This window comes from Xyrauchen texanus, chromosome 18 (genome assembly GCF_025860055.1).
Source record: "Xyrauchen texanus isolate HMW12.3.18 chromosome 18, RBS_HiC_50CHRs, whole genome shotgun sequence".
Classification (NCBI taxonomy): domain Eukaryota; kingdom Metazoa; phylum Chordata; class Actinopteri; order Cypriniformes; family Catostomidae; genus Xyrauchen; species Xyrauchen texanus.
The window spans coordinates 3,087,324-3,112,249 of NC_068293.1; the positions used below are offsets into that span (position 1 = coordinate 3,087,324).

At 40.5% G+C, this 24,926-nt stretch overlaps 2 protein-coding genes across 4 annotated transcripts in view; both read left to right on the forward strand.

Annotated features, from left to right (window-relative positions):
- Window positions 1–2,750, forward strand: part of LOC127658713 (cyclic AMP-dependent transcription factor ATF-2-like) — a 46,852-nt gene extending 44,102 nt beyond the window's left edge. Inside the window, exon 12 of the mRNA XM_052148155.1 lies at window positions 2,281–2,750. Within this exon, the coding sequence (XP_052004115.1) occupies window positions 2,281–2,516 (236 nt within the window). The 3' untranslated portion in view covers window positions 2,517–2,750. The remainder of the gene's footprint in view (window positions 1–2,280) is intronic.
- A 3,597-nt stretch (window positions 2,751–6,347) lies between these two features.
- Window positions 6,348–24,926, forward strand: part of LOC127658714 (N-chimaerin) — a 139,467-nt gene continuing 120,888 nt past the window's right edge. For all 3 annotated transcript variants that reach the window (XM_052148159.1, XM_052148166.1, XM_052148163.1), the window contains exon 1: window positions 6,348–6,432. The gene's annotated coding sequence lies outside the window, so the exon portion shown is untranslated. The remainder of the gene's footprint in view (window positions 6,433–24,926) is intronic.

Sequence of the window (24,926 nt, forward strand, 5' to 3'; positions counted from 1 at the left end):
CCCAATCTCATCTCTACAATGGGTTGATATTAGCCTGCAAAACATTTCCACTGTGTTAGTAATGAGGCTACTTATGGTGATCTGAAAATAGCAGCTCATCAGTTTGCATAGTAGTGTTAGTAACTTACCATTCAGTAAGACAAAATGTAAAACACTAACTTTGAAAGGTAGACAGTCATCATTGTCTATGTTTGGAATGGAATGCTAGCATACTGCTTTTAACTAATTATAATTTTTTTATTATTATTATTTTAATTAGTACATTTGGTAACACTAGTGGCACTTTAGCTTTAAGATGTATCTTGAGACACACGTATTTTGCCCCATTTCCGACAGTTTTGCTCACATTTGTGATTAAATTGCAATAACAGATGACCAGATTTATTTCTAAATGCCATTTCCACCTATAAGGAGCATTGCAACCATGAACATCTACAGTGAGTCGATCTGCTTTGCACTTGCCGTTGAGACAGTGCCACGGTCGCTGTAATGCTCTTTCTGCTCTGCGTACTCATCGTGCGGCTACGCTCAGTAGTCACGCATTACAGCCTGCAAAAGAGAGAAACTGATATGAACAATAAAACTAGATATTATTCTGTTTGCCCTCTGTGAATTCCCAATGTGCTCTTAACTCCTTGTGGTGGCATAGTGACTCCAGGAGATGGAGGATGAATCTCAGTTGCCTCTGTGTCTGAGACCATCAATCCGCACATCTTTTCACGTGGCTTGTTGAGTGTGTTACCGTGGAGGTTTCACGCTATTCTTCGCGGTATCCACGCACAACTGACCACACGCCCCACCGAGTGCGAACCACATTATAGCGACCACAAGGAGGTTACCCCATGTGATTCTACCCTCCCTAGCAACTGGGCCTATTTGCTTGCTTAGGAGACCTGGCTGGAGTCACTCAGCTCGCTCAAGATTCAAACTCATGACTCCAGGTGTGGTAGTAAGCGTCTTTACTCGCTGAGCTACCCAAGCCCCAATTCAACATGCTTCTGAGATTCAGAGAAACGCCACAGTGAGATGCTGTCCTCTATTAATTCATATAGGTCTTCTATAATTTAAACATTACAATTAATATGTTAGTAAAAAATGTTTTTTTTTATATATATATATATATATATATATATATATATATAGTAGAAAATAAGGACATACAAATTATGGGGGGCAGGCAAATGGCCAGTTAAGAAAATTACAATGGTGTTGCAGCACCACTATTTATATATACAAAATGTATCTCTGTAATGTATATTTATAGTAATAAAATACACCAATAAATCAAATAATTCATTAAAAAATATATTGTTGAGATTGTATCAAAACTATAGTTGTAAATAAAATAGAAAATGTAATTATTTAAAATAAATGGTTTTAATCATACTCATCTGTGTGCTAATACATTTAAATGTATGCTAATTAGGGCTGTCAATCAATAAAAAAAAATTATCAAATGATTTTCATGGTATGCTGATCGCTATTAATCGCATATAAATATTTTCCAATAAAGGGCCTCAATAAAAATGATTATAAATAATTATTTTTAAATTAATATAAAATAATTCAGTTAATTAAAAAATAAAAAAAGCTATTATTGTGGCAGACAAGTACATGTATTGTTTATTTCCATACTATATAATTGGCTTACAATCCACAGCAATCCATTTTGCAACTGAATTCTTCAATCTGTCTGAGGTAGACTTATATTATGAGTGCTTTTCTAACGATGCATCTGTGTACCATGCTTCAAATGGATGCTTTTGGAAGGCCACGCTTTGGTTGCATCATGTCGTAAATAGTATTTTTAGTTTGCCGAGTCAGGTTGAACTTAGTTTGAAGAGACCCATGCATTCAGAGTTGCGTTCCATCCAGCTGTATTTGAACATAAGAACATGACCTCCTCTTGCGCTGTCTGCTGTCAGTAAGTGTATTTCGTTGCCTTTATATAGCTGCAGTTGAGACTTGTAAAAACATGAAGGTGGCACTTCAAACTTGAAATGATCTGATGGTAGGAAAATTCCTTATAAGGTTTCGAGTACATTATTAATTGCATAAATCTTTTTAAATACATTATTATATAATAAAACGCACTGAATAATAATCGGCAGTCCGATTGCTAATTATTATTTTATTCACAAGCAACAGTGCTAAACGTACAGCCATTATTGTCTGAGTATTAGACAGCACTACTTAAAATACAAAAATGGTTTTAGAAACTGCATTAAGCTTGCAACTGTGTGAAAGTTTAGTGATGGTGTCTGTGTCTTTATATTTCAGAGTTAGATAAGGAGGACAGCTGTGGAGAGATGTCCATTCCCAGCAGCCCACAGAACGAGGCCATCCAGCACAGCTCTATCAGCACATCCAACGGCGTCAGCTCAACCACAGCAATCACAGCGGATCTCACATCCGGCCCCTCTCAGGGACCCACTGCAGACCACAGCACAGAAGAGGAGTTGTCGTCACAAGAGGGCAGGGCTTCTGCCACTCATGCACAGTCTTCAGGAAGCTGATCAGACCTCTGAATGGTCACTTTGATTCCTGGTAGCCATGTTGAAATAAGGGGATAGGAAAAGTTCCTTGGAGAACATTCCTGTCTGTTTCCCTCTCAGATATCATTTGAGCTGTTTTCAATCCAATGCATTTCCACTAAGAGTGAGTACAGGAGTTGAGGAAGGCATTTGGGGGGTCATGAAGAAATTAAACTGATTGATTGTGTTTTTTAGTATGTGGTGTATTTGTTACCTTTATATAAAACGCTGAGCGCTGTGTAGGAAGGATCACGAACAGTTCATTCACATGAATCCCTACAGCACAGAGGAAAGGAACTTATTAAAGCACTATCAGAGGCTTAAGGTCAAGACATGGCCACTTTAATTTTTTCGCATTTTATATTTTACACATGAGGAGAGTGAAAGTTTTTTTTAATATATAGTCATTATTTTTCAAGTGCTTGTTGACAAGAGCAGTTCTAGCAGCTTTTAGGAGTTCTTACTAAACTTATACTGAATCATCATCTTAGACTTCTTGAAAGAGTGATGTGCTGTTGTGTGAATGTTTCTTATGATTCTTGGCCAGTTACAAGAAGTCTTTAGGAAAGTCTTCACATCAAAAAGATCTTGAGCGGAGCGATTGTTCTTCATTGATTGTAAAAGAGCATTTTTCACCATGTAGACTTTCCAAATGCTCTTTGTGTGCCGATATTCAGTTATTTATTTTGTCTAATATATATGTTAGTTTTTTATAAAAGCTTTATGCTTTTTTAAAATTTGTTATTTTCTGCTTGCTACAAAGTGTCTGACTTTGTATTTGTGGTGTTTGACTTTTAGAAACGCGGGGGGGGGGGGGGATTAGTTAATGCACTTTGGTTGTCTTTCTAATTACAGTGTATTAAGGAAGCACTGTAAATGCCATTACTGATGACATGTATGTTATCTCTACTGGTATTATGTGTTTGTCTTAGGATCATAATGGCAACCATTTTAAAATAAGTAAAAATAATAATCACCTGAACAAACCATTGAGGCTTTCCCTGCCCGACCTGTGGAAGCAATTCTGTCTTAGAATAAAATTCTTAAGATTGAACTGGAACTGGAGCTGCTCTTCAAAAGAAAAAAAAGAAAAAATAAACAACACTGAGACTTAAGGATGTTTTTCTAAAGTTAAACTATTAGCTTGGCTAGGGTTATGCTTAGTGACAGTTACTAAGTAAGAATAGGTGACCAGTCTTTCATTATTATCACTTTGCATCCGTATCTCTCTTTAAAATCTATTCGCTTACTACTGTGTAGTGCTAGTCAAGACTTTGCTGTATTTTTCCCGCTTTAATGATCTGCTATTTGAAACTTGATTTTGAAGGTACTTTGTATGACAGCTATCTGTTTACCTGCACGACTGAATTCTCTGAGAGAATTTGACCAATGTTTCAACCATGTCTCTGTTAAATTATTGCATTAGAATTATCTCTTAGGTTTCTCAGCCAGGAAGTGGCGGCTTTTCAAATTGGATTTTGTTCTCTACTCTGGATCCAGTTTGGGAAAAAAGGATGTGGTTTTTGTTGTATTGGCAGTCAGCTTGTAACTTGTGAAAAATTATGTATGAAGTAAAATAAATTAAAATGTTGTAATAAAACTTTTAATAGCTATTTAAGGCCTTAAAATCATTCTGTGATTTTTTTTTTTTTTTTTTTTTCTTCAGTCAGTCTGATCTTTGCTTTGTATACTCTGCCATCTTGTGGTGACACCCAGGAAAATTCAACCCTGCATTTTATTATTGTCACATCAATTACTGTTGCCTTCAATAGATTATCATCTAGCCATTAATAACCTAAGCATAGATATTCTCTAATAAGCCAATCCCAAGCAATGAGTCCGGGGCTTCAGATAGCACTAGATCTTTTCATCTAGAAAGCATCACAATCTACATCTAAAGATCTAAAAAATATCATGTTTATAAACTTTCTAAATAAGAAAATCTCAAAGATAACTGCTGAATGCCTTATTGACATCCAGTAGGAAACGTCTTATAGATGTATTGCAGATGAGCAAACAACCTAAAATATAGAATTTTCCAGACGTAAACACACATCATATAGACGTCTGGGTGATGTACATGTGCTGTCTGGAGACTAAATGTAAATCGGCCATCGAAAAACGAATTGAACAATTATGAGTAAAAAAGAGTGTGGGAAAATGCTGAGGCTTTATGGTGGTTATAGCATTACTGTGCTAACATGCTATCCACAGTTTTCCTTTAGCAACCACTGGGTGGCGCTATGATGATTCTAATGGCCTGTTCAGCGCTTTCATTTCAGGTCTCAAGACGCAATGTAAAAACTATCAAAACGAGCAATCGAAATGGAGAACAACAACCATTTAACTGTTGTTTGGAATAAAAATGTATTTCATGCTCAAAATGTGCAGTTGTTAATGATTTCAACATGACTAACTTTGGACCATTGCTTGATGACACACTCACATGAGGCACTGTCAAAAAAACAACAAAAAAATGGTTATCTCGAGTCTGTGAAGTTTCAGCACATTTTTACAAATGTAATACTTCAAACATCACTACAAATATACGCTGATGCGAGTGAACACTGGAGACCGTAAATTGAAAACAGGCAAATCGTGGAACACTGCAAACATGCCCCTGCGGGGCCCACGCTGGCTTTTTGTGGGCACAGTGGGCTAGGGCCAGCCCACGCCAAACCTAAACAGGCCCAGTGCGGGCTTGCCCAGGCGAAGCCCACAGCTTTGGGCTCATTGCGGGCTATCAGTGAGCAGCCCACACTAGCGGGCTGCCCACATTAAGCCCATGATGGCCCACTGTGGGCCATCCCGTTCGGGCCCAGAGCAGGTTTTGCACCTTTGGGCCCATGCAGGGTTTTTTTTAGGTAGCCCACTTTCATTAGGCTTTTGGCTCTTTTTAAAATTTATTCAAAACCTTCCATTTATCTGCTCAGAAGGAATAAAAAGAAAAAATCCATTATTTGCATTAGACATTGTGTCTACAAGACAACGCATGATCCCTTAAAAACGCTAAGAACAAATCTTTCTTTAAAAAGCCTATTATTTTGATAATTGATCATTCACATGTAACGTGAACACGTCACCGCATCAAAAACATGATTGCGTGATGAAAACATGAAAAATACCACCTAAACATAGCCTAACTGAAAGAAAACATCGAACAAATAGAGTAGCCTGCGCATACGTCTATCTCGCGAATTTAGCTCTTCATGCTAGTCTTCTTCATGCCATCTTCACATTAGCCGCTTTTCCATTGCAGCGCGAACACAGCGGCCGAAATCATGCCGCCTTACGGCACTCCTGTAAAAAAATAAATCGCTATACAAAATATCAGACGCTGCCATTTAGTCTTCATTTACAAAAGTTGGACACCACACGCGGCTATTGACTGACCACGAACAGGTGACTTAGCCTACTTGCATTTTTCATTCGTTCGGTCTTGGTGTTGTTGTTGTTTTTTTTTTTTTTTTACAATTAAAACTACACGCACACACACACATTTATATATGCCATTTAGATGAATATGTACTGCGCGCTTTTCTCTTAATAGCAATACACACAACAAATAGTCTGACAGTGGAGAAAAAATAGGAAGTGTTTGATCTGATCATATCCATGGGTGTTTGCACCAGCTCTGCGATTCAGCACTCCTGTCACATCATGTTTATTTATACCAGACTTACAATATCCTATTGCTTTAAAGGTGCAAAACGCAGGTTTCTGAGTTTTTGCAGAACTACGCCCCCTCTGGCGACAAGCGAAAATGCAACCAGAGTTGTGCACGCTCATAGACCACACACACACACACACACGCACGCATGCACGAGCACGAGCTGTTCATAACTAAAGGAGCATCTGCCGCACAGATCTTTGGTGTACAGCCAAAATGTCTTCAGAGGTAATAAAGTTATAAATCTGCAAGCCATTTCAAATATATGGAAGGAAAGACATTTGAGTAAATTACTCTTATGTGTGAGGTGAAAACGGGGGTAGTAGAAAACTTTGTTTATGTGTTTACTGTAGGCTACTATCCACCTATGATTGTATTGTTATGAAAACACGTTCATGAACAATATAATTGATTAGGGGAGCGCGGGGCACAACCTAACGCGGGGTTAAATGTAACACGGACCTTTTACATAGTTAGTCAGGATCAAGCAGGTTGTGTTTCCGCACTTTTTCTCTCGCTGCCAGAAGGCGGTCTCCCGCGAATTTGTGGAAAGTTTTGATAAGATTTCGTGAAGATACTGGACAAAGAGTGTTTTGACACCATGCAAGTACATTTTTTCATCATATGTTTTTTTCGGTTTCTGAGTTGGATGTGTACGTCACCAAATCTTACTTTATATTTCCTTAATCACCGTCTTGTGGGCTAAAACATAGCACTGTTTTTAAACATGTCAGCAACTCCTAGCAACTGTTAGCTAGGCTTAGAATATTTTTTACACAGCGGGGTTAGTTGTAGCACATTGTAACAACTAAGCCGCCAAGTGTACAATAATAATCAAATGAAAACAGGGAGCAACAATTTTCTTTTTGCTTTGGCATACCAGCAGCAAGGTCGGCCTTGCCCCAATTTTCACTGATTATTTATTTATATATTTATTTTGCCACATTTAACTTTGTTGGACTTTCACAAACAATGTTGGAATTACAATTTTAAAATGTTGTTTACTATGCATTGATCACTTGTTTATTTATTAAAAATATAGACTGTTTTAGTGTTTTTCAAGCAATAAACCCTTTAAATGCTTGTTTTTATTATTATTACTGTTATTATTATTAATAATAATAACTTTGCATGCAGCTGCCACACACAAATATAATTCAATTACAATATTTGATGATTTTAATAGATTTTACGATTTTATTTTTTTTAATTTGATTTTTACGCGAATTTAATTATTTGCGCGAGTGGATTACATACAAAGTCAATGCAAAGACGCGAATAGACGCATCATTCGCGCCGGGCGTTGCGAATGACGCGAATTGGGCGACGCGTTTGCCGCGATTGTCTTCCGCGCAAGTTGAAAAATTTGAACTCGAGCGAATGTTCAAGCGTCTAACTAGACGCGATAGAAGCGTATTTGACGCTCTATTCACGTTCGTTGTGAACACACCATTAGACCTATCCAAAACTTTTCTTTTGCTATTGTAACGGGCGTGCCTTGTCTTAACTGTTTGTGTTAAATTTAATGCACGTCCATCAACCCTTATTTATTCTGCGTTGTGTTCTTGTAGTGTTGAATGAAGACTCAAACCACGACCAACTGCTGGTTGCCCTTTTAATGAAGGCAGAACAGCGGATTTATCTGTACAAATCAACAAAAAAATACATAAAACTCGTCACATGCAGTCTCCTCCACGCAGTACATTGATTTCAAGCTCCTGTTAGTAGACAAACATACAGAAAACCCTGTAAACTAGCACGTGGAAACATGTATACTTTAAAGCTTGCAAAAAGTCTGTTTACAAGGTTTATATTCTATAAACACATTAACTGCATGTTCACAACTTAAAAACTAACATTTAAATATGTATAAAACAAAGTTTACATCGTCCAAAACTAAAATAAATGTTTTAAACTGACACGCAAAATAATACATTACCTCCTCTCAGCTAAGGTGGCGCAGACTGAGAGAAGCACATTAATGACGACCTCTTAAAGTGACAGTACAGGTATTAACAACATAACCTGGAAACAACATCTAGGCATGCATATAAGCAATAAAACACATCTTAAACATCTATAAAACAGTGTTCATCAGGATTTGGTGATATTTCAACCATAAAAGTAAAGGTATAATTTCAACCTGGTTACATTCACCCCTCCTGAAATTCACCAACATCCTGATAAAGTGGAGTCTCGGGACTGTAAAGAACACATAGTATGTCTGCTACTGACACAATCTGAACCAAATTAAATAAAAAAAATAGACCTAGTCCACAGTCAACTTAGAAGTCACCTCACATACAAGGTTCAGGGAAGAAAGAGGTTGATCAGGTCTCTGAATCCCCTTAGATCAATGCGACGCCTGATACGCCACACAAATTTGGCCAAAAACACTTGTCCTACATACATTTTCAAGTATCAATGCTCATAACGCAGTCCAAAAAAAAAATAATACATACACATATATATCTATATATCTATCTATCTATCTATCTATCTATCTATATATATATATATATATATATATATATATATATATATATACTACAATAACATCAACATATATCAAGACTCATATCTGCAAAACTTTATGAACGACTCCCAAACAAAATGTTTGAACCCCTCAAAAATGGTTTCTGAACCATGGACTCTATTAGTCTGTTCACTGATTTCACTACTCTCCCTGCACGTGTTCTAACATGACCATCAGCTGTGGTCTGTGTGTTCGGTCAATGTGAACCAATGTGTCAGCATGTGGTGAATGTGAAATATCTGATCGTGGTGCAGGTGAAATGGATGGGTAATCAGCAATGGCACCAACAGGACTGTGAAATGGACTAGACTGGTCCAGCTCTTCTGAATCAGCCGACTCAGATTCAAGTTGGACTTGAGGTGACAAAACTGTAAGACTCTCACAATCTCTGGAATTTGACAGGTTCTGTGCCCTGTCATCTTGAAGCAATAACTCAGACACTGAAGATATATCATCACTACAGTCTCCTGAGTAGACTCCTCACTGACAAAAGACTGATCATTTGCATGGTTATCCTGGCTCTCAACCATTCCAGAGATTGGCAAGAAGTTGACCTCCAACAAAAGATTTCTGTGCACAACTCTTGTGTGTCCCTCTGCATCCTGTATTCTATATACATGGATATTGGGATTTGCACCAACAACTGTGTACACTCCATCCTCCCATTTGTCAGCCAACTTCCTCTTACCTCGTTCTCCTTTATTTGCTACCAAAACACGATCTCCCACAGAGAGGTAAGTACCCTTGACTCGTTTGTTATACTGCCGGGCCTGGTGCTGTTGCTCAGTGGAAGAATGTTTCTGAGCGATTTCCATAGCACTTTTGAGGCAAGAAAGCAGGGACTTGGCATATGAGTCATAGTCAACAATCCCTGGGTCGTTCAAAACACTCCTAAACATAATATCCACCGGCAATCTAGGTACACGCCCAAACATCAAGAAGAAGGGAGCGTAACCCGTAGTCTCATGAGCGGTGGCGTTATAGGCAAATGTGAGTGTCTGAATTTGTTGTGGCCACTGATGTTTTTCCTTAAGGGGAAGGGTACGAAGCATGTTCCCTAAAGTACGATTAAATCGCTCTGTTCCCCCATTTCCCATTGGGTGGTAGGCTGTCGTATGAGACTTTGCAACACCAACTAGACTAAGGAGTTCTGCAATCAAGTTGCTCTCAAAATTTGTGCCCTGATCAGTATGTATTCTCTCAGGAAACCGTAAACACAGAACACATTGTCCCAGAGCTTCTTAGCAACTTGCTTTGCCGTTTGATTGGCACAAGGGAATGCATGGGCAAGTTTGGTAAAATGGTCGGTGACCACTAGGACATCCACAGAACGCTGCTTACTATCCTCCATCGACCAAAAATCCATGCACACTAACTCCATCGGGCAGAACTCTTGATGCTCTCTAGGGGAGCACGAGCAGCAGGTTCTGGCGACTTCCCAAACACACACCTTTGACAGCATCTAACATGTGCCCTCACATCCCTCTCCATATCAGGCCAATAAAATCGCTGCCTTGCTAGTGAGAGAGTACGATCCAGACCTTGATGGCCTGCCAGATCGTGTATGCCCAACAATGTCTTTTCCTTTAGACTCAAAGGCAACACATATTGAGATCTTCTCTGCTTGGACACAGGATCTCTCGACACCCGATACAACATCCCGTCATGGACTTCCAACTTGTCCCACTGCTTGAACAATCTGAGGACAGTCGAATCAGCGCCATGCCTTTCCCGCCTTGATGGTCGCTTCCTTGCTGCAATGAAAGGTAACACCTTAGAAATGCCGGGGTCTTGCTCTTGACTCAGCTGCAGCTCCTGAGCGGAGAACATGGGCGTAACATCCTGACCACTCGACAGCTGTTGGACGTGTTGGGCCAAGTAGAGTGCCCTGGATTCTGCTGCATCAATCCAGTCACAGTGTGCCTGACAAAGAGCTCTGATCTCAGCTGAATCACATGCCACCTTGAATGTTGGATGGTCCCCTGATCTGTAGCGTTGAGACTGGCAGCTGACCCTGAAAGCATCCTGCACAGAATCCTCCTCTATCCCATTAGCTTCCTGAATCAGTGTGGGATATGGTTCTTTCAGCAGCCTCTGACAAATGGGCTTTGTAAAGGGGTCACGACTCAAGGCATCAGCCACCACATTCCTTTTCCGGGCAGGTGTTTGAGATCAAAGGAGTAAGATGCAAGCTTAGAGACCCAGCGGATTTCACATGCGTCAAGCTTTGGCTTTGTTAGAAGGTATGTTAGTGGATTATTATCCGTCCAAACTGTGAAGCTACGGCCTTTCAGCCAGTGGCTGAACTTTTCACAGACACTCCACTTCAAAGCCATGAACTCCAGTCTGTGAGCTGGATATTTCCGTTGTGACGCACTGAGGGTCTTGCTTGCAAAAGCAACTGGTCTAGCCTTAGACTCTCCTTGTGGCACTTGAGAGAGCACTGCTCCAAGTCCGTTCAATGAAGCATCGACTGACAGAATAAATGGCTCATCGAAGTCTGGATGAGCCAGCACAACACATCCCAACAGCATGGTCTTCAACCGATCAAAAGCGATTCCACATTCCGCCGACCAGTCTGCGGGAGTAAGCTTGCGATAGGCCCCTGAAGGCTTCTTATCTCTAGCTGACCGTCCCGCCTCTTTTGTCCAGCCGTAAGTGCAAACAAGGGCTTTGCAACGGAGGAACAGTTTGGGATGAAATGTTGGTAGTAAAATACCATGCCAAGGAAAGATTTGATTCTTCGGGAGAAGGCGTGCACTCATCATGCTCCATGAGGTCTTTTACTGTCATCCTGTTGATGACCTCCACTTTGTCAGGATCGACTGCTACACCTTCGCCACTAATGACATGTCCAAGGAATCTGACTTGTTCCCTAAGCAGATGGCACTTCTTTGGAGCTAGTTTCAAGTTATTCTCCCGCAACCTCTGGAACACTGTTTGGAGTCTGGACAGGGCCTCATCCTCTGACGATGCAAAGATGAGAAGATCGTCAAGATAACACAGGAGTTTTGTGAAATTCATGTCCCCAAAAATCCCAATCATCATCCTCATGAAGGATGCTGGACTGTTACACAGTCCCTGTGGCATCCGATTATATTCATGCAGTCCAAGTGGGGTTGTAAAAGCTGTGTACTTCTTGTCATCCTCGTGCATTGGGATGTTGAAGAAGCCAGAAGTGAGGTCCATTGTGCTAAAAAGGCAATTGCCACCAAGAGCAGCCAGACAGTCAGACTGATGCGGCAAGGGATGGGCGTCCTTTAAGGTTCGGGCATTCAGCCACCTGAAATCAGTGCAAATCCGCAACCCACCGTCTTTCTTCCACACCATCACCAGTGGTGAAGCATACTCGCTTGAGGATTTCCTGATAATCCCCTTTTCCTCCATATCAGTGAGAACCTGCCTCAAATTCTGATAATGGGCAGGAGGGACTCTCCTGTATGGCAAGCGAAAAGGGCGATCATCGGTGAGATGAATACGGTGTGTATATCCCTTGACCTCACCACAGTCCAATGAGTGCTTAGAGAAGATGTCTTGATACTCAATTAATAGCTGTGCGAGCCTAGACTTACAGTCTTGACTGACCTGACAAGAATCTATGTCAACATCATTGAGACCCAACTCTGACAGGCTTTTAGCCAACTGATCAGCTAAATGGGCACTGGGCGATGTGTCAAGTTGCCGTTGCGGTATGTCATGTACTTGTTTCTCCGTATGAGATTGCTGTATTACAATGTCAGGCTGTTTGCTGTCAACGTCTGGGTGTTTTTCTGAAGGCACATGTAGACCCTGAGATGCAGCTAGATCCTCGATTGCCAAGCATGGAAACACATCAGCCAATTTGCAATTTCTCTTCAATGTGACAGCTTTGTCTGATGGGTTAACAATTGTCATTGGCACCCATCTATCACCCCATAGAGGTGTAACAAGACGGCCCACTAGAACACCTCGTGGCATGGCTTTGGAGTTGGTTGGTTCTACTACAACAGTGCTTCCAGGTGACATTGGCACGCTATAAGGGAGTCTACCCCAAACCAAGTGTTCATGCCTGGGTAGAAGCATCACTGCTTGGGTGAGCTTGACAGTGCCTATTTTTCCAGGAACCTCACTCCCTCTCCATTGCTCAACATTGGTGAACATCGACAAGAACTGTTCAACATCGGGATCAGACTGATGCTCAGGTCTGTAAGCCATGCGCCAATAGTCATTATCACTTTTCAGAACATGAATCACGTGTTTGATGACATTTGAGCCCAATATGAGATCATCATGCTGACCAGGCACAACCAAGGTAGGTACAATGAAGCAAGTGCCGTAAAGTTGCATCTCTAAGTCATAAAACCCTCAGGTCGAGTCTGCAGACCACCACAGCCAATCAAAACTATATTTTCTACAGAGTGCTGCTTCTCGGGCAAAACACCACTAGAGCTAAGTTTCTCCACCGCATGTTCACTGATACTACATGCCATAGAGCCAGAGTCCAACATGCCTTTAAGCTGCACACTGTGATTGACAAGGACAGTAGCATAAAACAACTCGCTGAATGTTTTGATTTTCTGTGTGGCTTGAATGACTATTCGGGTCCCCTTAGGTGCTTTGACACAGCAGTCCTCATATAGCGAGCTGGGTCATGTTCTTCAGAGAGGGATTCATCCACAATACCCACACCGCCTCCCAAGATGTGGGTTTTCTAGTTTAACTGCTGATCCAGTCCACCAGCTGTTGGAAGGTTTAGAGCGGCGCTGGTTGGTCTGATCAGGGCAGTCCCTCTTCCAGTGTCCAGGTAATAAGCACTTTAAACACCTGTTCTCTCGCCTGCAGTGAGACAATGTAGAATGACCAGAATCCCTACAAACCCTGCACATTTTTTGAGAAGAGTGAGGCACTGTGGCTTGAAATCTGGGATTAGCCGGCACTGGTGTATGCTGTGTAACCAGTCGGTCTAACAAGTTCACCAAACTCCTCATGCAGACATTGTCAACACCTGCAATCGGAGATGGCACTGACGGAACAGTGGTGTTTGGGACTGGTGTATTGTCAGCCATAGGCAGATGAGACTGGGAAAGGACTTTGTGTTCTGCTGTGCTCAGCTTAAGTGGCTTAACAGTCGCAGCCTGAGTTTTCTGTCCCTGCATGTGCTCATCAAGCCTCTCTTGGATCTCACATGCTGACCATTTCTCTGCAGACTTGAACTTGAAAACACTTGCAAGAGACCTGTCTGGGCAATATTTGATGAACATCATACTGACTTCATGGCCCGGGTCATCAATGCTTCGGCCCTGCCTTCTCAGATACTCATCCGCTACATCAACTGTTTTATTTAATCGAATCCAATATTCCATAGCATCTTCACCTGGCATGGGCAGTGTATTGTAGAAATCTGCTAAAGGCATGCTTGAGTAAGTCAGTTCGCTAAAGTGTTGTTTTAGAATATCAAAAATCACATAGGGATTTGCAGCATGATCAATAGATGTGTTGTTACGCAGCTTTATCCTCACCACATCCCCTGCTTTGCCCATAAGCTTTGCCAGGACTTCTTGTGAATGTTCAATCACTGGAATAGCTCTTTTTTTTAAATACAGAGTCATAAGATTTTCCCATTCATGAACTGTGAATTTGTCTGAGCTATCACCCCTGAATATAGGAGGCTCTCTTACATCTGACTGCATGACAACCTTAACGTTAGGCAAAGTCATCTCTGAGGGCTGCACAGGAGTACTGGTGTTGTGTGTGCACTTGTCAGATTGTAACTTAGCTGTAATGGACTCACCTAGCTTCTCAGCTAACTGTGTAATGAGTGAGCCTATGTCTGGATTATGCTCAACTTGACTTGGCATAGCACGATCCACATAACGTGTAGAGGTAAACTGTGGGGTGTGTAATGCTGTGACACTAGGCCCTGGTGTTCTGGATTCTAATGGTCTAAAAACAAACCCCTCCCCACACCAAACTGGTCTTCGATAGAGTCACGCTCAGCATTGTCAACTACACCCTCTGCAAAATATGTGTAACCCTCTGCCATATTTCAGTCACTCATACACAGAAGAGTAAAAAAAACAATAAAATAAAATCTTAATGGTTAAACCAGAAGAGCACAAAGATCAACTCTAGATAAATCACATCTATCAGCAATAAGTGAATATCATTAAAATGCTCTCTTAAATGCTGTTATATTGAAGACGACAAAAAACAGGTTGCAGTCCAAGTGAATACCTGACCACAGTAAAAGTCAATGCAGCTTCCCACGGCGAACGAGCTGACGTCGATCTCCAGACCAATCCTTGAAAGGTCACGGCACCATTGTAACGGGCGTGCCTTGTCTTAACTGTTTGTGTTAAATTTAATGCACGTCCATCAACCCTTATTTATTCTGCGTTGTGTTCTTGTAGTGTTGAATGAAGACTCAAACCACTCGACCAACTGCTGGTTGCCCTTTTAATGAAGGCAGAACAGCTGGATTTATCTGTACAAATCAACAAAAAAATACATAAAACTGCGTCACATGCAGTCTCCTCCACGCAGTACATTGATTTCAAGCTCCTGTTAGTAGACAAACATACAGAAAACCCTGTAGACTAGCACGTGGAAACATGTATACTTTAAAGCTTGCAAAAAGTCTGTTTACAAGGTTTATATTCTATAAACACATTAACTGCATGTTCACAACTTAAAAACTAACATTTAAATATGTATAAAACAAAGTTTACATCGTCCAAAACTAAAATAAATGTTTTAAACTGACACGCAAAATAATACATTACCTCCTCTCAGCTAAGGTGGCGCAGACTGAGAGAGGCACATTAATGACGACCTCTTAAAGTGACAGTACAGGTATTAACAACATAACCTGGAAACAACATCTAGGCATGCATATAAGCAATAAAACACATCTTAAACATCTATAAAACAATGTTCATCAGGATTTGGTGATATTTCAACCATAAAAGTAAAGGTATAATTTCAACCTGGTTACACTATAGACTATTTATTTGTGCTATACTTTTTTTCAATTTAATTAAAAGATTGAAATCAAGCTTCCTTGTGTTTTGTAAATGTCTAACAACAAACTTACCCCATTGTACGTGAAATAAATGTTTGTCAAAAAATATTTATTTTTATTTTTAAATTGTGCATTTATAGTGTTGCAACGTCATTGTCCATGTTTCTGTGACTTTTATGACAAGTTTTCGTTATTATAGTCTTTCCCATTCATTTTCCATGGTGTCAAAAAGACACGGACATCCTGAGTGTGTAGGCTATTTAAAACATATAACATCCAGATAGACTATTGTATTTTTATTTTTTACATTTCTAAATTCCCTCGGCCGCTCTATTAAAAACACTGCACTTTTATTTTATTTTATTTTATTTTATTTAGTCATTTAATGCCGGGGTACAATAACGAAAGGTATTTTAGATGTATACAAAACATTTTTTTGAAATTAAAAAATATATAAAGTTTATAAAATTACAGATCATAAATTATCACTCGCATGGCAAGCCCGCGAAAGAATGCAGAGGGCATATATAAAGCTGCAGTCAGTGCCCTTCGCCCACATAGCGGACGGACATCTCTTCTGACATCTCTTCTGACTGGATCACCACGGACGACTGAGTTTTCCTGAGGTAAAGTACCTACTTATCACTATCAGATTATTTTAATTACCTTAAAGACTACATTTAATTAAATAAACAGATAGGCTATGTAAATGATGTAAAACTAGCTATAAATAGGTTATGACATTTCAAAATAAGACCAGAGTAAATAATAAATTATTTTAGGACGCAGTTTGAACAGTTTTTTTTTTCTCAGCTATTATAACAACTAAACATAAATAACATCCGTTTTCTCAAATGAAACAAATTAAATGGTTAAAAGGTTGTCGGACAGCCTTTTCCACACACAAACAATGACTTTCCGCCTTTTTTCAACATTAGGCCTACAGTACAGTTAAATGCCGTTAAATTCCGTTAAATATGCGTGACGTCATTTGCACCCAAGTTATTTAAACCCCCTCCCTCTCTCTCCTTCCCCCTCCCTCTCTCTCCTCTCTCCTCCCCTTCCCTCTCCTCCCCCTCCCCTCCCCTTCCCTCTCCTCCCCTCCCCTCCCCTCCCTCCCTCCCTCCCTCTCTCCCTCCACTCCCTCTCTCTCCTTCCCCTCCCTCTCCCCTATATCCTATAGCCTACAGGTGGGAAAACTATTATGAAGTCAGCCACACTTGTCATTTTGTAATAATTATTGATGCAATAATGCATATATAAAATATTTAGACCAGTATATATCAGGAAATGTTCTATTGCTGTTTACTGTCACTGACTAGCCTACTGTATGTCTAAAGTAACTTAAAGTAACATGTCTAAAGTCACTTTTATAGTAGTGGGCCTACTTAATAGTACTTAATAGATTATTTTTTTTGTTGGAAAGTCTCATCAAATGCATTTCTCTATGAAAATAATTATTCTCTTTTCTCTTTTTCCAGCTTCAGCATCTGTTTGTTGGTAAGTGACCATCCTGCATCTGTGATTTTTTTGCCATGTAGCTACATTCTGATTAGTATATTGTGGTGATGTCTTAATGTCATGCTTGCCCACTCACTTCTTATGTCATGCCCACTCTTTAATAATTGATGAACAACCAGCACATTTAAACAGAGGTGTAAAGTCCAGGTTCAGAAAGTAAAAGTCCACCTCAGTATTTTTTTCTAATCGTTATAATTTTTATAATCGCTATAATGCAACTGAATGATTAAAAATAAGCTTAAATGCGTATATCTTCTATAAATGTTTTTTTATTATTCATTTTATTTTCTGACATACTCCAGTTTTTTGTTAAAACTCACTACACGTTTATTCTGTGCATTTTGAGCAAATAGAAAATAAAATAATAAATAATTCAAATAGAAATCATTTCTATTTTGTCCATCGAAAGGGTGCTTTCACTTTAATTGAGCGTGAGCAGCGCAGCACAGCAAAAACTAGACTCAGTGCCGAAACCGACGCTTCACTGCACACACTTGACGCTCACGCTCTGCTCATGCTGCCGTTGTGAATGCACTCATTTGTTAACATGTACTCCGAGAAAAATATGCGCCGCTCACGCTTGCGGTGTGAAACTGCTGTGATGCTGATGTTACGCGATGGTAATCATGAGTGCATTGACTGGCATAAGATCGGCATATGGACTGACCGGCCGGTCGCCGGTCATGGCCGATCACGGGAAAATCGGCCCATTCCGGTCAATCTGTGCATCTCTATTCATTAGCACATTTCATATTTTCACCTATTACAGATACAGTAGTATTTTAACAACATTAGTTGTCATGTATATTTGTAAAGGCTATGTATCATTATAGTACAGAGAAAGTGACACAGAAAGCCACAAAGGCTATGTTCAGACTGCAGGCATTAATGCTCAATTCCGATTTATTTCCAGATCCAATTTTTTTTTTTGACTGACTGACTGACTGACTGACTGATTTTTTAAATGTGGCCTGCATGCGCAAAAGAGTAAATTACGTAAATCGAGTTTATAGCTGGCCTATTATTCTGCTAAAACGGTCTCTGTGCTCAGTTTTAATTGTTTTCTTCCTTTTCAGGTATTGATAGATATTTAGTCAGTACACTAGAGGAGATTAAGGACAGGCTGACTATGCTGGAGAGAACAGTGGCAAATATCTCTCGATCAAGCACAAAAGAGGTCACATTGCCAGATGACGTCATATTACCCCTCCAAAACTACCAGGACATGGATATCTTGGAGCAAAAAATGGAAGATCATCAATGTCGGAAAGACTTGGTATGTCAACAGTAGCTCTTCTCAAGACAGAAATTACTTTGAACTAGCATTGACCGAGCCTCTGGCTCTAACTATATGGACAAAAGTATGCTATTACACCCTCAATAACTTCAATGGCATGCCATTCAAATCCATATGCATTAACATGGACTTGGTCCCCCTTTGCAGTTGCAATAACTTTCGCTCTTCTGGGAAGGATTTTTACAAGATTGTGGGGTGTCAGTGGAATTTTATGCTCATACATCCACAAGAGTATTTGGGAAAGTTGTTGCAACTGCAAAGGGGAACCAAGTCAATGGGTCTACATACTTTGTCCATATAGTGTATCTACTAGGGCTGAAGCACGTCTACACTGCTCAATGACTAAACAACTTAAAACATTCCATAAAAGCAAAAACGGTAACAACTTAAATTTAACTTAGTTTTTTCAAACTCTTTTAGACACTTAGTATTTAACAATTTGGTCTTAAGTGTTGGAATGTGCACCAAATAAAGTAATTTCTTCTACGTTGAAATCATTCTAAATTATTAAATTTTCAGACAGGGGCGTCATGCAAGCCAAAATTCTGGGGGCACAATCTGAGACGTTGCAATTGTTTTCTGACGGGTGATATGGATCATGTTAGGAGGGGTCAGGGGTTTCTCCCCTGAAAATGTTTAAATTCTGGCTGCTAAACATACCATTTCAATGCAGCTTGGGAGGGACAGAAATACCTTAACGGAGCTAGCAGCAACCCTCCTCTATCTGAGGACTAAGTTAAAGTATCTATTTTGTAAGTTTATGTAAAAGACAGGTTGATGAAAGAACTGTAAGCTCAAATTCAAAAGTCTACTTTTGAAGTCTACTTCATTAAAGCATGTTTACACACACACTTACTGTACACTTAGGCCTACTACACATGATTTTAAAAACAGTACCATTGCAGTTTTTATGTTATGATTTTAAATTGGTATGTGACCTAAGAACGATCTTACATTAAAGGTACATAAAGGTGCTGAGGTCTGACTTTGTGGTGCTCTGAAATTAAGTTATTTTAATATTAATATGTGATGAAGGACTTTGAAAGAAGTTTGACAGATTTCGTTAGGTTGGATTTTGCAGTTAGCCTACAACAAATTTAACACCCTCATTTCTATGAAGCTGAAAACAATTGAACCAGCTGGAGACTTTGACACAAGACAAAACAGAACAGATGTTTCAAAACCGATCAGATAACGTTACTATTGCTTATTGGCTTTGTATGGCAGGCAGTAACGTTAGCCAACTAGTTTTCGGTTAGACTAGGCTAGCTATCGATAACGTTACACTGACACAACTTAAGTTAATGCTCTGAATTCGCAGCTAATATCAAATCCATAACTTTTTGATCAAGTTAAAATTTCCAGGTCAACCACAAATAATCCCACTACCCTTTAATATCATCCGATAACTAATTCAATGCCGATTTGTTGCTTTGCCCACGTACCACTTCAAGACCATCTGTAAAACATTGCCAGCTCAACGTGCGAGACGAGTGAGTTGCTTGAACATACACAGCAAAGATTCTAGAGTGCTACGCGTGTAGATTTGATATACACAGACACCATATTAGGAAAAAGGGGCGGGCTGATGCTGACCGATTTATTACACATCCAGAAGAATACATTTGAGTCGTTATAGGCTCTGGTAATTATGGAGCATAATAGGAATAAAGTTGTGACAAAAAAATTATCAGGGAGGAAAAATCTGAGGGGGCACGTGCACTTTGAATGGGCATGATGCCACTGTTTTCAGATTTTTATGCAGAAACAAAAATTGATCGACATGCTCAGGGTTAGGAGAGTGACAGCAGAATATCTCGCTTAACTTCATCATACAACCGGGGAATTGCCGTTTCTGTTAAAAACTTTTATGCTTATTTAAGACATAACTAACTGTGTTTAGAGGATACTTACCAAAAAAAAAAGAGCAGGATGTGCTTTATATTGAAAAGAAATATTAAAAGTGTGATAAGTCGGAAAGAGAACAGAATTCTACTGGCAGGATGCTGTGCACATGCTCCAAGCGCAACACAGACAAGCATAGCCTTTGTCTTCGTTTGTGCACCTAAATGGCCAAATAAACCTAAAAATATATCAAAATGCCAAGTCGAGTATTCACGTAAACACAGTAGATGTAAGTGCTGTGTGCATTCTCTCTCCTCTCTCTCTCTCTCTCTCTCTCACATGCAGACAGAGGATTTATGCTCATCAACCTCACAGTCACAGTGAAAGCCCTTCAGCATTTAATCATGTATTGAAACTTTATTGTTTGCTGAATATTTGTTTGTTTTTAGTTGTCTATCTATGGACCTAATAATTAGCTGCTGTTGAAATTTTATTGAAAAATCCCTTTTTAATTTGTGTATGTTCCTTCCTGTTAGACTGCCTATCTAGGAACCATTGGTGGGTGTAATGTCCAGGTAGCAACTAGGAGAATATTGACAACATTGATTGGCCATTCTTTAGCCACTCAATTGAACTGGAATGGCTCAAACCAAAAGAGACCTTTTCAGAACCTGAGTCTAAGGAGGGTTGTAACAGGTAAGCATGTGGTATTAGAAATGGCATATATTAATTACTTCCCATACACAGTGTTGTTTTATGCCTATTTGCTTTTCAGAGGCTGTAAGAAAATGTTCCTTTCAGCCAAGTCCTCGTGATTCTGAAATTGAGAGTGAAATAAAGGTGTGGCTGCGGAATTCAAGAGACAGAGCGGGTGGACGAAAGGAGCGGTACCACCGTCTGCTGACTAGTCAAGAGACCTCAGGGGAAGAGTGAACTTTGCCAATGAATGATTAGCACACCAAAGATTAGCACACCAAACATATATTTTTTTTTTTCCCAGCAAAGGTATTTTTATGTTTATTTGAATTATTTTTATATTTGTATAGAGGATTTTTAGTCCCTTTCAGAGTGTTAAATTAGCTTTAAAGCTAATAATTATTAACCTGTATTAACCTGAATTGAATGTTTTATATTTTGTAATTAATAAATATATTGATTTGAAATCCCTTTGACTACTGTATATTTTTGAAAATACAGAAAATAGTTATGTGGTGACTGCATTCATTCCAGATGTATAGAATAATTGTTTTTCCCAAAGACTTATATAGTAGCCAAAAAGTATTTATAGTGAAACAGATTAATTGTGAACAAGATCTATTGTTGTAGATTAATAGTGCCCTGTGTGTGCGGGCCCTGTGTGGGCTTAGTGAGGGCTTCCTGGGGGCTAAGGGAGGGCTGCCCATGCAGGGCCAACGTTTTGCCAATGAGCAAATTCTCATGGGCCCTGCGCTAGCAGCCTGCTGGGGGCCCTTAGGCTAGCCCTAAGTGGGCCCGCAAAGGGCCAGTGCGGGCTTGTTTGCAGGGACACGTTCAGGAAAATGGTGGACAGGTGGCCATAATGTGCTCTGATTACATTCTGTTATTGTATTTTATGATGAAACTGATCAAATTTTGTGATCACTGGATGTTAGTAGTGTGTCACTCACACAGTCATTCAGTTTTTGTAGTGTGAATTTGATTCTGTGTATATAAAAAATTGCCTACATAATGGACAATGGTAAAAGCTTCTGTTGTACCAGTGAATAACAAACCTACATATAATGATATAGTAAAACATTGTATCTCACAAATTATTACATTTGCTTAAAACAAACTGCAAACAGTCATCATGAGTCATATGTAATACATTTATATGTTTTTTTTTTTTTAAACTGAAAAGATGTAAAAGTGTGTCATTATAATTTTTTAAAGCACAGAAGTTTAAATAATTTAGCAAAAAATGTTTCTTCCCATAATATTTCTTGTCAGCACACCCCTTCCAATGTCCCAACTCGGAAACTCGGGTATCATCTAAAATTCAGAGTTTCCCACTTGTTAATACGACTTCACTTGGTCATTCATGTGCTCATAATGCAGCTTTAAAAAGAAAGTTTTCTTTTGTATTGCTTTTTTTTTTTTTCCAGTAGTATAAATAAAATAACAATGTGTACGGATTGTTTTTCTCAATTTTCTCATTCAAGAGGGTAATGTGGCATATCAATCACCAGTTCTGTTGTATTTGGCCAAATATTCCAATCAGTTTCTTCTAATAATCACAGTATATGCTTGTTTAATATTTTCTGCATAATTATTCAGCACAGCTAAATACTTTTCCTGGTAGATCAATCAAGCGAAGCTGCTGAAGGAGCACTGAAATGAGGGGTGTGTTTTTTTGGCTGTTGAGTTCAAATATCAACAGTATTTCTCAGGAATTGCTTACTCCACCTTTAAATGGCATGAACGGTATAAAGCTGTGAAATTTCTTAGATCACATCTGATTTAAATGGCACAATCATGCTATCTGATTCCCTGTTACATGGAGCTCACCAAAAAACAACACAAGGACCGCATGGGCATAAACAATTGTAATAGAGTGATTTAGGGCATTTCAGACCTGTAGCTTGCTTGGTTTGTTTTGAAAAAGGGGCTAAAATAGTTACAATGTTGCATTTTCTTCATAGTTCGGTTCGCTTTCACAATGTTATATTCTAAAATAGACCAAAACTGTCACGGAGCTCTATCTCTCCCTTTTACACCCGCACACTGAAGGCTGTGTCTCATTTGGAAGGCTGCGTGCTAGGTAGGATGCGTCCTTTGAAGGCTGCAGTATACTGAGCGTCCTCCTTTAAACAAGCCTCGTTTAAACAAGATGGCCTTCGTAGGACAAACGGAAATGGAACGTAACATGGTTACTATGACAGCACACCACTCTTTGACAAGCACGAGCGCTTTGAGTGACAAGTGAACAAAAAGTTCCTTTAGAAGGGAATGTATGAGGTTGTATTAATATAATTATACATATTATATACTCTGCACCCATCTACTGAGGTACTTCAACTTGGGAATTAACATTCATTGCGTTTGAACATCATATTTACATTTTTTAGACATTTCCGTTGAAGTAAAGAATTGTGGGTTGTGAGTACCTGTTACGTTCCTGTGTTGTCTGCCCTCTGTTCTCTGTTTCACTATCACGTTGATTTCACGTTTCCTTGTTGTCCGCTCCGTGTTTTCCATTTCACCCGTCACCTATCCCGCTCCATGTCACGTTTTCCCTGTTGTCCGCCCTGAGTCTCACTGTCCGTGTGTTAAACTACAATTCCCACAATTCCTGGCCTCTCTCACTGCCTGCACTCTTCATTGTTCTCACCTGTGTCTCGTTTAGTCTTCATTGTGTTTGTGTATTTAACCCTGTTCGTTTCTCCTTTCCCCTGCTGGTCTTTGTTGTAAGTAGATGCCTGTTTCCCTTGCTTCCGTGATTGTTTCACCGTGGTTATCCCCGTGTATGCCGTCCGTGTTATGTTAACCTTTTGTTTGCCTTTCGTGTTTTGTTTACCTTTTCCCATCGTGGTTGTTTTCTTTCATTCATGTTTTGTATTACCCCTATTGTCTAAATAAACCTCCGCTGCAACTAGATCCTCACCCTGTGTCTGCCTCCACCTACGATCCTGACAGAAAGACCAACCAACCAAATGGATCTAGCAGCGGTTTTTCTTGAACTGGCCCAGGCAAATCTTCCCGTCCGTGAGTACTCACGACTCTTCTCCACGGTCGCCATCCACACCGGCTCAACGACGACGCCCTGAAGTCCATCTACTGGGTCGGGTTACCGTCATCCCGATGAAGAGTGGCGCCGAAATCCAGAGAGCTCCCGTGGAGGGAGTACGTGAGCCTCGTTCTGAGGAATCTCGCACCCGAGGAACCACCCCTCGTGATTCCGGCTGTCGAGCCTGAGCCCCTGCCTACCCAGATGGATGAGCCAGCGCTGCCACCTCTTCCGCTCTCCAGCTCACATCTGCCACGGTCAGCGATCCTGAGCCCACGTCTGCCACGGTCAGCGAGCCAGCGCCTACGCCTCCCACGGTCAACGATCCTGAGCCCACGTCTGCCACGGTCAGCGAACCAGCGCCCACGCCTGCCACGGTCAGCTAGCCAGCGTTGCCTGTAGCCTCGACCGTCCCTGAGCCAGCGCCTGTAGCCTCGACCATCCCTGAGCCAGCGCCTGTAGCCTCGACCGTCCCTGAACCAGCGCCTGTAGCCTCGACCGTCCCTGAGTCAGCGCCTGTAGCCTCGACCGTCCCTGAGTCAGCGCCTGTAGCCTCGACCGTCCCTGAGTCAGCGCCTGTAGCCTCGACCGTCCCTGAGCCAGCGCCTGTAGCCATGACCGTCCCTGAGCCAGCGCCTGTAGCCATGACCGTCCAAGAGCCAGTGCCAGTAGCCATGACCGTCCAAGAGCCAGCGCCTCCTGAGCTTTCCAGAGCCCTGCCTTCCGAGCTTCCCGAGCTTTCCAGAGCTCCGCCCTTCGAGCTTCCCAGAGCTCCACC